General features: G+C 44.4%; 1 protein-coding gene across 2 annotated transcripts in view; it reads right to left on the reverse strand.

Annotated features, from left to right (window-relative positions):
• The window catches only part of LOC137435227 (pleckstrin homology domain-containing family G member 4B), a 199,014-nt gene that overhangs the window by 103,559 nt on the left and 78,128 nt on the right, over positions 1 to 17,327 (reverse strand). For both annotated transcript variants that reach the window (XM_078784520.1, XM_078784519.1), the window contains exons 12-14: positions 3,502 to 3,640; positions 2,742 to 2,864; positions 1,538 to 1,729 (exon numbers count right to left, since the gene is read on the reverse strand). In XM_078784520.1, coding sequence (XP_078640646.1) covers positions 1,538 to 1,729; positions 2,742 to 2,864; positions 3,502 to 3,640 — 454 coding nt within the window. The remainder of the gene's footprint in view (positions 1 to 1,537; positions 1,730 to 2,741; positions 2,865 to 3,501; positions 3,641 to 17,327) is intronic.

Here is a 17,327-nt window from a genome sequence, read left to right on the forward strand (position 1 = left end):
CTTGAGTATGTCTGTATCAGCTATGCACATCTGAATTTGGAAAGTTTCTCCCGTTCTTCCTCACAGATTTGCTCAACCTCTTTAAAGTTGGATGGGGATAGTCGGTAAACAGCAATCTTCAAGTCTTTTCACAGATTCTCAATGGGATTCAAGTCTGGGCATCGGCTGGGCCACTCGAGGACTTTCACGTTCTTGTTCTGAAGCCATTCCAGTGTTGCTTTGGCTGTATGCTTGGGATCATTATCCTGTTGGAACGTAAATCTTCACCGCAGTCAAAGGTCTTTTGAACTCTGAAGCAGGTTCTCCTCAAGGATTTGCCTGTATTTGGCTCCAGTCAAGGTTCCCTCTATCCTTACAAGTCTCACAGTCCCTGCTGCTGAAAAGCATCCCCATAGCATGATGCAGCCACCACCATGCTTCACGGTAGGGATGGTGTTAGATGGGTGATGAGCTGTGCTCGATTTCCGCCAGATGTAGCACTTTACATTCAGGCCAAATAGTTACATTTTCATCTCATCAGACCACATAATCTTTTGCCTCAGGTTCTCAGTCTTTCACGTACCTTTTTGCAAACTCCAGGCCTGCTGTTATATGCATTTTTCTCAGGAGTAGTTTATGTCTGGCTACTCTCCCATAAAGCCTACATATGTGAAGGGCTGAAGAGACTGTTGTTCTTCCGGCAGATTCTCCCATCTCAGCGAAGGAACTCTGTAGTTTTATCACAGTGTCATTGGGTTATTGTTCACATCCCTGACCAAGGTCCTTCTTGGCCGGTTGCTCCATTTGGTCAGACAGCCAGCTGTAGGTGGAGTCTGGGTACTTTCATATACTTTCCATTTCCTAATGATGGAGCTCACTGTGCTCTTGGTAACTTTCAACACTCTATACATTGTTTTATAACCTTCCTCAGATCTATGCATCTTCACAATTCTATCTCGGAGGTCTACAGATAGTTCCTTGAACTTCTTGGTCGAGTTTCTGCTCTGACATGCACTGTCAACTGTGGGACCTTATATAGAAAGATGTGTTTCTTTCTAAATCCTGTCCAATCAATTGAATTGGCCACATGTGGACTCCAATCAAGTTGTAGACATCTCAAGGATGATCAAAGCAAAATGGATGCACCTGAGCTCAATTTAAAGTGTCATAGCAAAGGGGTTGAATACTTATTGACTCAAGACATTCGATCTGTTAATTTTTAACTATTTTGTAAAAATTTCAATAAAAAACAATCCACTGAAACATTATTGGATAAAATGTGTAGATCAGTGACAAAATCCATTTTAAATTTAAGGCTGTAACACAATAAAATGTGAAAAAGTCAAGGGGTGTTAATACTTTCTGAAGGCACTGTACAAAGTAAATCACACGTATAATCCTCCTAAATCAAGGCATTTATCTCAGCTTGAAAGTGAAAAGAGTTGGAATAATGTGAAGCTGAATAACCACTTTGATTCTTATTCTGTACATCACTCCTTTAAAACCTTTACAGCACAAAAGTAAATGAGACTCGATGCTGCATCACCAATGTACTTACTTTGTCCAAAAACTGGTAGAGACGCAGGGCCTTTTCCATCTGTCCTTGTCGAACCTCCAATCGGGAGCGAAAGGCATCAGCCCGTTTTCTGAATGCCTGTATGGCTCCAGCCTCCTTCACTAATCCACGATTGTGATCAGGAGAGCAAGATTCAGCCTCAGATAACAGCACTGCAGCCTCTTCACAGTGGTGCTGCGGGTGGCAGGGATGGAAGGGTGATGAAAGGGAAAGGTGCGAGGGGAACACTGTCAATGAATGAACTAACCACCAACAGTGTGCACACGTGCCTCCTCTCGGTATCGGTGGTTATCGATAGTGTGTACACGTGCCTCCTATCGGTATCGGTGGTTATCGATAGTGTGTACACGTGCCTCCTATCGGTATCGGTGGTTATCGATAGTGTGTACACGTGCCTCCTATCGGTATCGGTGGTTATCGATAGTGTGTACACGTGCCTCCTATCAGTATCGGTGGTTATCGATAGTGTGTACACGTGCCTCCTATCGGTATCGGTGGTTATCGATAGTGTGTACACGTGCCTCCTATCGGTATCGGCGGTTATCGATAGTGTGTACACGTGCCTCCTATCGGTATCGGTGGTTATCGATAGTGTGTACACGTGCCTCCTATCGGTATCGGTGGTTATCGATAGTGTGTACACGTGCCTCCTATCGGTATCGGTGGTTATCGATAGTGTGTACACGTGCCTCCTATCGGTATCGGTGGTTATCGATAGTGTGTACACGTGCCTCCTATCGGTATCGGTGGTTATCGATAGTGTGTACACGTGCCTCCTATCGGTATCGGTGGTTATCGATAGTGTGTACACGTGCCTCCTATCGGTATCGGTGGTTATCGATAGTGTGTACACGTGCCTCCTATCGGTATCGGTGGTTATCGATAGTGTGTACACGTGCCTCCTATCGGTATCGGTGGTTATCGATAGTGTGTACACGTGCCTCCTATCGGTATCGGTGTTATCGATAGTGTGTACACGTGCCTCCTATTGGATATGAATGAACTAACTACACGCTATCGGTCAGGATGCTCTCACAAAAACATACCAGGTAGCTGGTATCAAAAGTAAAACAAAAATGCAATAAAATAGATGTGCTGGCATCTATCAGCTCTGCTCAAACCATATCAATGCCTTACATTAAACAAAAAAATTATATAACTCTTGTCCTTCCGGGCAAAACAGTACCTTGGCCACTGTGTAAAAATCCTGAAACTTGCCGTGTGTGATCTGCATGTTCTCAAGAGAATCTGGAAGGGAGTCTGTCTGTTTCAGGCAACTTTCCCCTTCCCCATCCATCCACTTCTGGATCTGTGTACGAAAAAGAGTCACACACCCTCTGAATAACATACACTTCTCTTCCACTCTACGCAAAATAAATTATGTCTCTCAACAACCGTCATGGATCATGTACTCCAAAATTCTGAAGAATAAGTCTAATATATTTAACATTTTCCCTTCCGCAGGAAAACAATTCTCAAACATCTTTTTGCAGAAGCACATGAAAACAAATGTCTGTTTCTAGGCACTAGCTCACTTTGTTAAAATTCAACATGGCAGGAAATATTTTAGGATTGAAGGCCCAACAGTCCAACATGACTTGTTCAAAAGGTGACATCAATGTACATCTCAAAACAAACAAAACTAAAATGATCTGACATCTATCACATGGAAGAGCTGCTCCAGCTTGAGGTTCTTTGAGATAATCTCATTTTTAAGGTCAGACAATCAAGGACAACAGGTAATCCAGAAGCAACAGCCATAACACAAACACAACAACAACAGGCATTTTAAGGCCATTTTCCCTACAAGAGTGGGGGTTAGCCTTGCGGTCCCCATAGCCATAGCACAAATGGCATTTAGAAAACAACAGTTTACAAAAAGAGTGCATTTCGTACCATATTTGGCTATGAAAAGAAAGAAAAGTCTGCAGTGAACGGTGTCCTACCTCAGAAGCTTTCTGCTGTAGAGGTAAAAATGTCATTAAATAATCCAGACAATGAAGGTGAGAGTTGGAAAGGGTGACCAGCTCATGAAGTTTCTCCTCCACCTCCCCATATAGCAATGCCACATTCTCCACAGCAAGCCTAAATGTCAAAACAACAAAAGGTTAAGCTATATTTCTTGAGAATATGAAGGACATCAAACAGCTTTCCAAAAATATTACTTGAAATCAACTATTTGCTGCTGAAATATTTTCTTTATAAATCATTGGAACTCACTTTAAAGGTACCTTGTTGAACTCAGAAGTGAACACATGCAGAAGGAACATATCGTTTACATTTGTGAACATAAACGCATGCTTATGCACACAGAACTCTCGCAATATTGGTGTGTGTGTGTGTATGCGTGTGTGTCAGTGTGTGTGTTTGAGTGTGTGTATGTGTGTGTGTGTGTGTGTGTGTGTGTGTGTGTGTGTGTGTGTGTGTGTGTGTGTGTGTGTGTATCTGTGTCACTGTGTGTGTGTGTGTCAGTGTGTGTCAGTGTGTGTCATTATGTGTGTGTGTGTGTGTGTGTTTGTGTGTGTGTGTGTGTGTGTGTGTGTGTGTGTGTGTGTGTGTGTGTGTGTGTGTGTGTGTGTGTGTGTGTATCTGTGTCACTGTGTGTGTGTGTGTCAGTGTGTGTCAGTGTGTGTCATTATGTGTGTGTGTGTGTGTTTGTGTCAGTGTGTGTGTGTGTCAGTGTGTGTGTCAGTGTGTGTGTGTGTGTCAGTGTCTGTCAGTGTCTGTCAGTGTGTGTGTGTGTGTGTGTGTGTGTGTGTGTGTGTGTGTGTGTTCGATATAACTTTGTCTTTTCTCGGGACAACCACTATTGAAGAAAAGATGTAGGGATAGTTTCACATGATCATTTATTGTGATCATTTCTACCTTGTTTACCTACTTTTTGAAGTAACATCCCGACATCCTTTTGCATTTAAAAAAATTATTTTTAATCCCTTGTTTCTTTGTTTTTTTAGAAATGTATATACAGATGTTCTGATATATACAGTCATGTGAAAAAGTAAGTACACCCCATGTAAAGTTTTGACTTTTTAAACATATTTCAACATACAGCTATTTGATCTTCATTTCAACAATATTGATAGATAAAGGTGATATAATATAACAAATATCATGAAACATTTACATTTTGTAGTCCATTGTATAATTTAAATAAACATAAATGCAAATTTCGCATGTGGAAAAAGTAAGTACACCCCTACATTTATCACTACTTCAAATACCTAAAATTAGAATCAGGTGCACCAGCTCAGGTGCAAATGATTAGAACATCGTTGGAGAGGATCTTGGAGGAACCTGTCTTATTTAAACCTCAGACATTTAGTTTGGTTTGCTCTTTGTTGTTGAAGTGTGCGACGTCACCGTGCCTAGATCAAAAGAGCTATATGAGGCCTTCAGAAATAAGGTTATAGATGCCTACGAGTCTGGGAAGGGATTTAAAAAGATCTCCAAACAATTTGAAATCAATAAATTCGACTGTCCGGAAGATCATCGACAAGTGGAGAAGATTCCAAACAACTGCCAACTGGTTCAGGCCAGGCCGCCCCAGCAGGTTAAGCCCGAGAGCAGACCGTAAGATGCTGAAAGAAGTCTCTAAGAACACCAGAATATCATCACGGGACCGACAGGTAGCTCTTGCCACTGTTGATGTCAAAGTGCACGAGTCTACCATAAGAAAGAGGTGATCTACATGGGAGGTGTGCCAGGAGGAAACCTTTGCTGTCCAGAAAGAACATCAGGGCAAGACTAAAGTTTGCCAATGAACAGCGAGGCAAAGACCAGCACTTCTGGAACAATGTGCTCTGGACAGATGAGTCAAAGGTAGAGCTATTTGGCCACAGTACCAGAAGACATGTTTGGTGAAAACCAAAGACAGCATTTGACCACAAGAACCTGATACCAACTGTAAAGCATGGTGGTGGAAATATTATGGTTTGGGGCAGCTTTGCTGCATCAGGGCCTGGGCAGCTCACCATCGTAGAATCCACTATGAATTCTTTATTGTACCAGAGGGTGCTTGAGAATAATGTGAGGCCATCTGTCGGAAAGTTGAAGCTTAACCAAAGATGGACTTTGCAACATGACAATGACCCTAAACATACCAGTAAATCCACCAAGGAATGGCTGAAAAGAAAGAAATGGAGGGTTCTGGAATGGCAAAGTCAAAGCCCGGATCTAAATCCCAGAGATGTTGTGGGGGGATTTGAAACGAGCTGTGCATGCAAGAAACCCCTCAAACATCGCACAGCTGAAAGAATTCTGCATGGAGGAGTCGGCAAAAATTTCTACCAGTCTCTGACATCGACTGATAAGACAGTTATAAGAAACGCCTACTTGAGGTTGTTTCTGCCAAAGGGGGCAATACCACCTATTAGAGCCAAGGGTGTACTTACTTTTCCCACATGCGAAATTTGCATTTATGTTTATTTAAATTATACAATGGATTACAAAATGTAAATGTTTCATGATATTTGTTATATTATATCACCTTTATCTCTCAATGTTGTTGAAATGAAGATCAAATAGCTGTATGTTGAAATATGTTGAAAAAGTCAAAACTTTACATGGGGTGTACTTACTTTTTCACGTGACTGTATATATATATAAATATAGATATATATAGACTACTGATTTACAAATGTTGTAGTTCAAACATTATAGCCATGCTCACAATGGAATGGTACTGTACATATTTTATAGACGATCTAGCATTCAAAACAGTACGTCCGGGCAAATGTGTCTCGCAGCCCGGCCCCGCTGCCCTCTGATCCCTTCCTATTCCTTTATAAAGAAATGCAGTTTAGTGTAATTTTCGGGGAATCATTTCAAGCTATTAAAATTACGATAGCAAAGGATGCTGCACCAAGTAAAACTCTGTCGGATGGAAATTCAGCTTGGAAATATGCAGTCTGAAGTTGATTATTATTATGATGAACGTGAAGGAGATTTTTCTGATTTTGACGAATCTCGGTTTTTTGCTTTTTTTGTTTTTGCCATGGTCTGGAGTACTCAAAAGTAGTCCCTTCCTAGAAAATCAGCTGAACAGACCAGGTAGATAGGCCCTCATGTAGCCAAAGCGACTTTTTGAAAACGATACTCCAACTTTGATTTTGTATGTAGCCGATTGGATCGACATTTTTTTTTCCTGCGGGATCTCTACAAAGAGAGTAGAGTACTAGCCCACTCGCTGATATTAAATGATCCCTGATCCCATTCCTTAGTGGGTGTAGGGAAGTGTTTTAGTCCCCCACAAAAAATAGGAATAAAAATTGATTTCTTCAACATGCCAACAGGATTAGAACAGCACCAGGCAACACTGTGTATCTCTCGCTCATACTGTCTTATAAGAACACTTTTTATTATTGAACAAAGGAGGGGAGGAAAGGAAATTACCCCCAAAAACAAATGCACATGTCCTGTCCTGTCAGGAGAAAGGGAGGTATAATGCCTGTAAAGGTTAGCAAGTATAGAAAAAACATTGGCTTACAGCCAAAGGGGCTGTCTGCCGGCAAACACCATCAGGATTCCAACAAAACCTCCTCAAATCAGGGAGGTCATAAAGAAAAGTAATACATTAAATAGGACCAGAGGAAAATTGGCCTCAAAGAGTATTCCACAGCAGACAGTGCAGCAAGTTATGGAGCCAAGAACGTCAATATCTATATGGCATTGTGAAGCCAAACAAGAGAGAACGCTGCCAATCTGTTCTAAGCTTTACCACTGGTAGCCAGTAATGCTACAAGCCTCGTCTTTCTGTGTGATTAATGTTAGCTCTTTCACGAGCCTCGATCTTGTATACAAAAAAAAGAAAGAAAAAAAGCCATGCACTTTTTTGAAGGAGCCATTTACAGTAACAACTCCCAATCTCTCTTACTCTTCCCACTGACCAACATCCATATTTGTAGCGTGGACATTACTGCCCGGCTGTAAATCAGCATCGCAACACCATCGCAACACCAACACCAATCAGCAACACCATCCCTCTTTTTATATATTTTGTTTGTCTGGTTGATTTGTTTGTGAAGTAAATGTCAGCTCTTTCACGAGCCTCGAATCAGTATACAAAAAAAAAAAAAAACAAAAAAAAAAAACACCAAGTTACTTCAGCTTGCTGTGAGCTTTCAGCATTTTTAAATCTTTCCGACTACAAAAGCTGCTTTCAATTTCCTTTTAATGAAGCTGCTGAATTGAATAAAGTTCATAGTACAAAGAAGAACGCAAACAGTGTGTACTGAAAAGAAATGGATTGAAACTGCCAATAAAGATATGGAATGTTTGGATTTGCATGGAACTGACGCAATGAATATGCAGTACATCCGTATAGTCGAGTGTCATCAATCGACAATTAGGATGCTGTATTTGGAAATAAAACAGCTGAACAACCATCACTTTCCCCATATGCATAGCATTTGTACACTTATAAGATACTAGCAGATTGAAGGAACTGCGCTCCAACGCGAGTCGAAAGAATTGACGCGACCAAAGACGGAATTCGGCCGAGTTGCTTTATTGAAACAAAACAGCTCAGGTATTCTGACAAGCCCGTTTATCGGGCAACAATATATATACACATTTATGTCGGGAAGTTTGCCCGGCAAAAGCTATACCGGGCATGCCCGGGTATCAAGGGCGAGCCTTGGAAAGGCGAGTCTGGACCTGCCCGGGCGTGTTTGGCTGCGGCCTGGCAAGTCGAGGCTGGGCGTGCCCGGGCGCTCTGGGCGAGCACTGGAAAGGCGATAGCGGGCATGCCCGGACGCTCTGGGCGAGCCCTGGAAAGGCGATAGCGGGCATGCCCGGACGCTCTGGGCGTGCCCTGGAAAGGCGATAGCGGGCATGCCCGGACGCTCTGGGCGAGCCCTGGAAAGGCGATAGCGGGCATGCCCGGACGCTCTGGGCGAGCCCTGGAAAGGCGAGAGCGGGCATGCCCGGGAAAGACGAGACCGGGCGTGCCCGGGAGGTTCGGGCGTGCCCGGGAACAGTGAGTCCGGGCATGCCCGGGAGAGGCGCGTCTGGCCATGTTCTGGCCGGTGCAAGGCGATTATGTACATCCAGCGGTAACCGCTACAAGATAACCCGGTTCCACCGGACTGTTGTAAGGGAAATTGTTCCCATTAGAGTGGAATATTTATGGAGTTTCTTAGAAATGTCCTTTGACAGGATAATTGCAGAGACTCGTGGAAATTCCACATAATGTAAAATGTGACTTCAAGTACTCAACCCCTTTCTTCTTCAAGTCAGCATTCCCCCCTCTCAACTCCAAGTCTGCATCCACCCCCACTACCAACTCCAATTCCGCATCTCTCCACCTCACCTCACCCCACCCCACTCCCCACGCCTCACACCTCCCCCCTCTAACGCCCCCCCCCGCCCGCCCAACTCCAAATCCCACCCCTCCCTCACAAGGACTGACAACACACAGACTGGTTAGACCTGTAGCAACCTAGAGACAACATGGAAGGTATCACTCTGGTTTACAGTTTTTCATGATTACCACTGAAGGTGGATGGAGGTTAGGTTTTCACCCCTGTCTGTCTGTTTGTCTGTGAACAGGATATCGCAAAAAGTGGTGGGAGGAATTGGACGAAATTTGGTGGAGGATGGGTGTGTGACAAGGACAAAAATGATTCAATTTTTGTGAAGATACGGATACTCGGGTGCATCCAATGCCCCATTTTTGAAAAATATTCTCATATTGATCTAGTTACACTTTTTTGTTACACTAACCACCATGTCTGTAAAATATTTTGGATTTTCGATTTTGTTTAGACCCTCACCAGGACCGGGCAAAAATCGGGTAGCCCAGCTAATGGGTTGCTTTGGCCAAATTAGATTTTTATAATTTTATAAAAATAAGAACACTTAATTTGAGTAATTCAGGGTCACTGATTCCAAAAATGGCCTCTAAAATGTGGTGAGATCAAAATTGGAAAAAATGTAGTTCAATATTTTTGAAAATTTGGTAATCGGGTAACCAACAAACCAAAAAAAAGAAACCTTTTTCAAATTTTTTCATATTCTGTCTTCCAAACTTCATTAATTATGGCCTTCGTGAAGCTGGCCTGTTGTATCAGTGTCAGCTTGAGTTGAAGGCGTATGTAAAGCCCGACTGCTCTGGTCGCTGGTGCTCGAGCAGATGGCCATGAACCCTCTCAAGAATGATCCAAGCAAAGACCTTTCCCGGCACTGAGAGTAGCATCACCCTACTTTGGATGGCGTATGATGGGGGGGATGGACACTGGGGTGCCGGTGTGCTTGCTGTGATGATGGCTCCGAGTCGCAGTCACAGTGTTTGTCTGAGTGGCAGTTGCTTCACTGCCATCTGCTAATGAAATGATGGAAATAGCAGCACCAATATTTCGCACCTTCTGCTTGTGCCGTTCTTCCTCAGCCTGCTCACGAACCTGGCGACGGTGCACCTTCTGCGACAGGACCTTGTCGTAGGTGCCGAAAGGTGATATGCAGTCAGTCTTCATCAAATCAATCAGAATTGAATTGATGAAGACATCAATCGGAGGCCGGGTAGTGGTGATATCATAGTGGGTGGTTACACCTACTACTGGTCTGGTCGCCTTGACGGTTACCATGCCCAGGGAGTTGCTATGGCTGTGTCCAATAAGCTGACTCCCATGATAGTCGAAGGTAACACCGGTCAACGAGCGTACTATGAGACTGAGGATTTGTCACTCTCTGAGTGTCATTTCCCTGGTCTCTGTATATGCTCCGACTGAGGAAAGTGATCTCGCGGTGAAGGAGGCATTCTACGCCACGCTCGAGTCTGTGGTTGATCAGTGCCCCATGAGAGATACTCTTCTAGTTTTGGGGGATTTCAATGCATCGACTGGCACTGACAGGGATCACAATGTGTTGGTTATGAGGCATGTGTTGGTCCCCATGGATCTGGGACTGTGAACCAGAATAGCACTAAGTTCCTCGACTTTGCAAGAAGTCATGGACTTAAGGTGGCTGGCCCATGGTTTCAGCGCCCACAGCCTCATTGCTGGACTTGGTATTCCAATGCTGTTGGTGTGGCGAAGGAGATTGACCATGTGCTCATTGATGGTCTATGGCGGATGCTCGAGAAATGCAGGGTCTACCACAGTGCTCAGTTCCTCAACACTGACCACAGGTTTGTTGTAGCAACTCTGGAGTTGCATCTCAAATCCAAGAGAATGCTACCATCCCAGCCTCGGCTAGATGTGGGCAAGCTCAAAGAGGAGAGGGCAGAAAGTGGTGGCCTCTCGACAGAGGAGTCTGAAGTGAAGGCCCGCTGAGCCGGTTACTTTGAGCGGCTGTACAATGCTGACCCACCAGCTGTTGAGTTGGATGTCAGGGGTGTTGCTATCCCAAATACTGACCCCCCAATTAAGTGTAAACTGCCTTCACTTGCAGAAACACAGGCGGCGGTGAACCAGCTAAAAGGGGGGCAAAGCTCCTGGGATTTGTGGCATCCATGCTGAGCTTCTCAAGGCTGGTGGAAATGCTGTACTTGAGTCGTTGCATGCAGTTCTGTGCTCTGTTTGGAGCACAGGCATCATCCCAACTGACTGGAAGAGGGGCCTTGTTGTTCCCCTCTGGAAAAGGAAGGGTGATCACCAGGACTGCAACAACTACCGAGGGGTGATGCTACTCTCAGTGCCGGGAAAGGTCTTTGCTTGCATCATTCTTGAGAGGGTTCATGGCCATCTGCTCGAGCACCAGCGACCAGAGCAGTCGGGCTTTACACCAAAGAGGTCAATGATTGACCGTATCCTTGCGCTTCGGGTCCGCAACGAACGCAAGTGAAAGTTTCGCCAGGTGCTGCTTGCAGGCTATGTTGACCTCCGCAAAGTGTTCGATTCAGTGAATCAGGATGCCCTCTGGAGGATTCTTGATCTTCGTGGGGTGCCACCAACACTGATCAATCTGATCTCTGACCTATACTCTGGTACTGAGAGTGCTGTGAGGTGTGGTGGCTCCATCTTTGACCTATTTCCAGTTGTTACTGGAGTTCGGCAGGGGTGTGTACTGGCTCCCACACTCTTCAGCACTTGTATGGACTGGATTCTGGGGAGGATGTCGGAGATGTCAGGCTGCGGTGCATCGTTTGAGAGTGTCAAGATCTCTGACCTTGATTTCGCAGATGATGTAGTCATCTTTGCGAAGATGCTGGATATTCTTACGGGGGCCCTCCAGGCACTGAATGAGGAGGCGGAGCCATTGGGATTATGGATTTCCTGGGGCAAAACCAAGATCCAGGCTTTCAATGACATTTTGGATGCTGCTGTCTTGTCTGTGCCTGTTTGTGGCGAAGATGTTGAGGTCACGAAGAGATTCACTTACCTTGGCAGTGTTATTCATGTCTCCGCATGTTGTGAGCCAGAAGTTGATAGACGTCTGGGTCGGGCCTGGGGAGTCATGGTTTCACTGTATCATGGGGTGTGGCGCTGTCGGTATCTATGCAGGAGGATGAAAGTCAGTCTTTAAGTCCTTGGTGCTTCCAGGCTTGCTCTACGGATGCTAGACTTGGACCCTTACCAAGGGCCAGAGAATGAGACTTCACTCCTGTGGAACAAAGTCTCTTCGGAGAATCCTTGGCTATCGCTGGTCAGACTTTGTATCCAACAAGCGGTTGCTGAAAGAGACTCAGATGAGATTTGTTTACTGTATGGGTCTTCGAGTGTCAGCTGCAGCTGTATGGGCATGTGGCTCGTTTTCCAGACGCTGATCCAGCTCACCAGATACTCTCAGCAAGGGAGCCTCGTGAGTGGAGGAGGCCAACGGGGCGACCGTGTGCTCGTGGTTGCAGCAGGTTGATCGGCATCTCAAGAAGATAGGGATGGGCCAGGCATCAGCCTGGGGGATGGCCAGACGGAGGCCCCTGGATTACCTTCAAAAAGTGGATGCGGCAATGCGCTGCTCCGGCACATGCTCCCATAGCTGACCTGACCTGACCTTCATCAATTGCAGGAACCGGCAATCCTCCGAGTTAATGACCAGCTCCTCAACGTTAGCCGTCCATAACCAGAAGGTCACATCCAGTTATTGTTCCATGGGCTGCAGCTTGGCAAGCGTGGCCAGGGTTGATCTACGTGCGGTCGGGATCTCCCTCATCTTGCAGTTGGCGTCCAGAAGCTGAATGAGCAAGATGTGCGCCTTGTGGTCAGAAACAGTGGGTATGTTGGGCCTCTTGTAAAAGTCGGCAACCTAGGCCAGGACAAGCTGCGCAGACGCCCATTTTGGGGCAGCACCAGGATAACCAGTGTGCTTTGCCACCACACCCTTCTCGATGTGATGCATGAGACAGGGCAAGACTTGAAGGCAGGTGGGGAGACGTATTCCCATTACCTGTGCATCCTCCTTATTGATGGTGCTGTCCAGACCGAACACAACACTGGCCTATCTCCATTGGCGTTATGGCCTTGAGAGGCCGTACTGTCCGGCATATGAGCAGGTGTCAGCTCAGGTGTATCAGATGGTGTATGGCAGCTCGGATGACGTGTGTTGTCCGACTAATCATCCATACTATCTAAAAAACATTGCACATTGATCTCATTGACTTGCGTGACATTTTGTGTGAGACTTTCTAAATTATAAGACTCACATCACACTCGTGCTCAATTTCAGCATCAAACACACTTTTTTATTATTATACTTTTTTGGATCTGTAAATATGTAAATATTTTAAATACTTTCTACATATTCTTTGCATATAAAAATTGTAAATATATAATTTATAAATATCAGTACATATTGTAAATTATACAATTTTTGGCTCTGTGTATAATATATATGTAAATTATTTTATTTAAAAGTCAGGTCAATCTTTTGGGACTGCCACTGGTAACATGTAATCAAGTGCTACCTGCCGCATGGTCGGGTTTGTCGGCGACTAAACCGACACCTCTCAATGGCTTTGCTGGAGGGGAGGGAGACTGTAACACCCTGCGTGGACGAAAAAGAACATCTGGCAAAGGGTGGATGAGCTCCAGTAGAGAGCTAATGGCCATCCAGTAAGGAGATGGTGTCTCCGACAAACCACCAATCCGGTTTGGACCGGTTCAAGTCATACCAAAGACTAAAAATGGTATGTACTGCCTCCTTGCTTGAAAAGGATAGATCACAAACAATCCCCATCGGTTGGCATCGATGGGGAGGAGGAAATTAATCTTGAGGAAATGTCCTGCTGAGTACGGTGAGAAAAGCGGTGCCATTGTTATGACGTCGCTGGTACCCAGTGTATCCCGGGAAGTGACGTTGTGACAGCACTTCCCCCAAGCTCAGTGTTAAGTGTTTGTCTCGCCAGGATGTCCGTGTGTGTGTGTGTGTGTGTGTGTGTGTGTGTGTGTGTGTGTGTGTGTGTGTCAGCTCTATTACTATTAAAAAAACATATACATACATATATACAGTATATTAGTGCTTTGCTGATATTGGAACCGGCAATCGGAAAAAGCAGATATCGGCTGTTTTTCGGTAACCTGTACTGGCAGATTGGACACAGTGTGGAGTCCTGATGACCGATTAAAGTTTTTTTTTGTTTTTTTTTGTTTTTTTTGTATACTGAATCGAGGCTCGTGAAAGAGCTAACATTTACTTCACAAACAAATCAACCAGACAAACAAAATATATAAAAAGAGGGAGCGGAAGACAAGATGGGGAGAGAGGGGAAAGCACACAAACACAACATTTGAGAGCAGGGAGATGTGTGGGAGGGAGAGGGCTTGGGGGGAGGAGGCGTGGGAAGGGGTGGGGGGGGGGGGGTGGGAGAAGTATAAAACACAAGGACACCAAGGACTTCCAGGACAGATGTTGGTATTTCAAATAAGTGGAATTGGGGTGAAATTAGCGGGGGTAGAAAAGATCAAGGTTTTGGATGGGGGAAGGTAAGAGATGGTGGTGAACAGCTGTTTTAAAGACCTGGAGGGTGGAGTGGGATTGAAGAGAGTGAGGGAGTTTGTTCCAGAGGCGGGAGAAAAGAGGAATGAAGGAGTGAAGGTGAGCAGAGAGTCTTGATTTTGGCAGTTTAACCATAAGAGGGTTGCAGGCAGATCTTGTGCGACCTGTAGGAATATTTGCGGGACAGAGCCCAGAGAGAGCTGGGGGGGGCAAGGCCAGAGAGGAGTCGGTAGAAGACGGAAAGACCACCAACCTGCCTGCTGTGAGTGAGTGAGAGGCCCTTGGAGTTAGCTTCATCGCGGGAGATTCCAATGATTCTGAACGCTTTGGTTTCAACAGCGTGAAGACGAGCTAGGTGTGAGGCAGGAGCACCAGCCCAGAGGGGAGAGCAGTACTCCATTGAGCTGCGGATGAAAGCCTTGTATGTGGTGAGGAGCTCAGGTGTGCCAAGGAAGGACTTCGCACGACGGAGGATGCCCAGTCGGCGACTGGCTTTGGAGGCCAGATTTGAAATGTGGTTTTCCCAGGAAAGATCATGGCAGATAGTGAGACCCAAAAGCTTGAGTGACAGAACTTCAGAACTTCAGAGTACAGTACAAGTTGTACTGTACTCTATACAACCCACAAACAATGAGTAGCTTTCGCCCTTGTTTAGAGCGAATTTCAATAAACAAATTTTAAAAGCAATGTTGCATTATAGACATTTCAAGAAAATGTGCATTAACCTTATTATTTATAAACAGCTCGCAATCATCGTGTGACGGGGAGAAACATTTGGCTCGGTAATTTGTAAAACATATTAATATGGAAAATGGCTCGAAAATCGCGTGTTATCGAATTTGTTTTGCTTCCAAACTCACAATGAGAAACAACATACCTTTAAAGATTGCACCCCATTCATGTAAAACAATATATTGCAAAAGAAACATGCGCGAGTACAAAGAAAAACGCTATCGCTCGTACTGTACATTCCTGGCAGGGTACGTCATGACATCATACGTTCCAGGTGTGCATTCAGGTTAATTGGATGAAAATGACAATTTTTCAGATGAAAATTGATGATTTTAGAAGATTGACATTGAGTTGACTTTTGACCGCAAAATAGTTGCTTTTCAAATTTAGTGACTCAATATGCAAAAGCTGTTCAATTTTCAAGTCAATCGGATGAAAAATGACAATTTTAGAAATTTGACCTAAAGATGACCTTTGACCTCAAAATCAATAGGCTTCTTCCTCATGACCAACTCTACCGTTTGGTGAAGTTTCGTGAAGATCGGAATAAAATTGTGACATGTAGGCAATTGACATACAGACAATCAGACAAATAACGCCCAAGACCAATCGTACTTGAAAAATATTCAATTTTGCAAGTAATAAAAACCACCGTTTAGAGGCCATTTTTCCCCGCAAAGCGGGGGTTGGCCTTTTCGGGGACCGTGGTAGTTGTTGTTTTTTGGTCCCCTTTTTGAAGCAATGTTTTACGGCCGGATGCCCTTCCTGACGCCAACCCTTTTTTGCCCTTCCTGACGCCAACCCTTTTTGCCGCCTTCAACGACAAACAGGGAATTACCAGTGAACTGGTACTCAATTTGCCGACCTCGGAAGGATGACAGGCTGAGTCAACCCCCCTGGCATTAATTCGGCGATCGACCGAGATTCGAACCCAGGATCCTAGGATCCTAAGCCGGCACCCTAGCCGCTAGCCCAACACCAGGGATCGAATTTTTGCAAGTAATAAACACATAAAATATAAATAAAATAGATAAATTTAAATAAATAAAAAAAACCTGCTTTTGATGTGCGAGGCTAATAGCATACCTCAACTCAACCAATAGTGTTTCATCTGAAGCTGTAACTTTTTGAAAATTAATTAAATAAGTCATTAATTGAATTTTTTTTATTTTTTATTAATCGATAAATAATGAATCGATTAATTGATAATTCAAGAAATCAAAAATAATCTTTATATTCACATCACTTGGTCACTGTCATGTCTGAATATCAGCTTCCTAGCTAAAAAGGTGCCTGAGATATTGCCCAGATGAGTAAGAAAACAAAAAAGTGATTAATACCAAAAATAAAGAAATAATAATCAGAAAATAATTAAATAATTAATCAATTGGCTAATAGAATACCTAAACCACCACCGTTTCATCCGAACCAGTAACTTTAAAAAATAATTAATGAAGTAATTAATCGAATAATAAAATAATTAATTGATGAATCAATTAATCAATAAATCAAAAATACCCTTTACAGTCAAATCACTTTTTTTTTCTTTTTTTTTTCATACTGAATCGAGGCTCGTGAAAGAGCTAACATTTATTTCACAAACAAGTCAACCAGACAAACAAAATATATAAAAAGAGGGAGCGGAAGACAAGATGGGGAGAGAGGGGAAGCACACAAACGTAACATTTGAGAGCAGGGAGATGTGTGGGAGGGAGAGGGCTTGGGGGGAGGAGGCGTGGGAAGGGGTGGGGGGGGGGGGGTGGGAGAAGTATAAAACACAAGGACACCAAGGACTTCCAGGACAGAAGTTGGGATTTCAAAAAAGTGGATTTGGGGTGAAATTAGCAGGGGTAGAAAAGATCAAGGTTTTGGATGGGGGAAGATAAGAGATGGTGGTGAACAGCTGTTTTAAAGACCTGGAGGGTGGAGTGGGATTGAAGAGAGTGAGGGAGTTTGTTCCAGAGGTGGGAGAAAAGAGGAATGAAGGAGTGAAGGTGAGCAGAGAGTCTTGATTTTGGCAGTTTAACCATAAGAGGGTTGCAGGCAGATCTTATGCGACCTGTAGGAATATTTGGGGGACAGAGCCCAGGGAGAGCTGGGGGGGGGGGGCAAGGCCAGAGAGGAGTCGGTAGAAGACAGAAAGACCACCAACCTGCCTGCTGTGAGTGAG

Source organism: Myxine glutinosa, chromosome 9, assembly GCF_964187855.1.
Source record: "Myxine glutinosa chromosome 9, kmMyxGlut1.1, whole genome shotgun sequence".
Lineage (NCBI taxonomy): Eukaryota > Metazoa > Chordata > Myxini > Myxiniformes > Myxinidae > Myxine > Myxine glutinosa.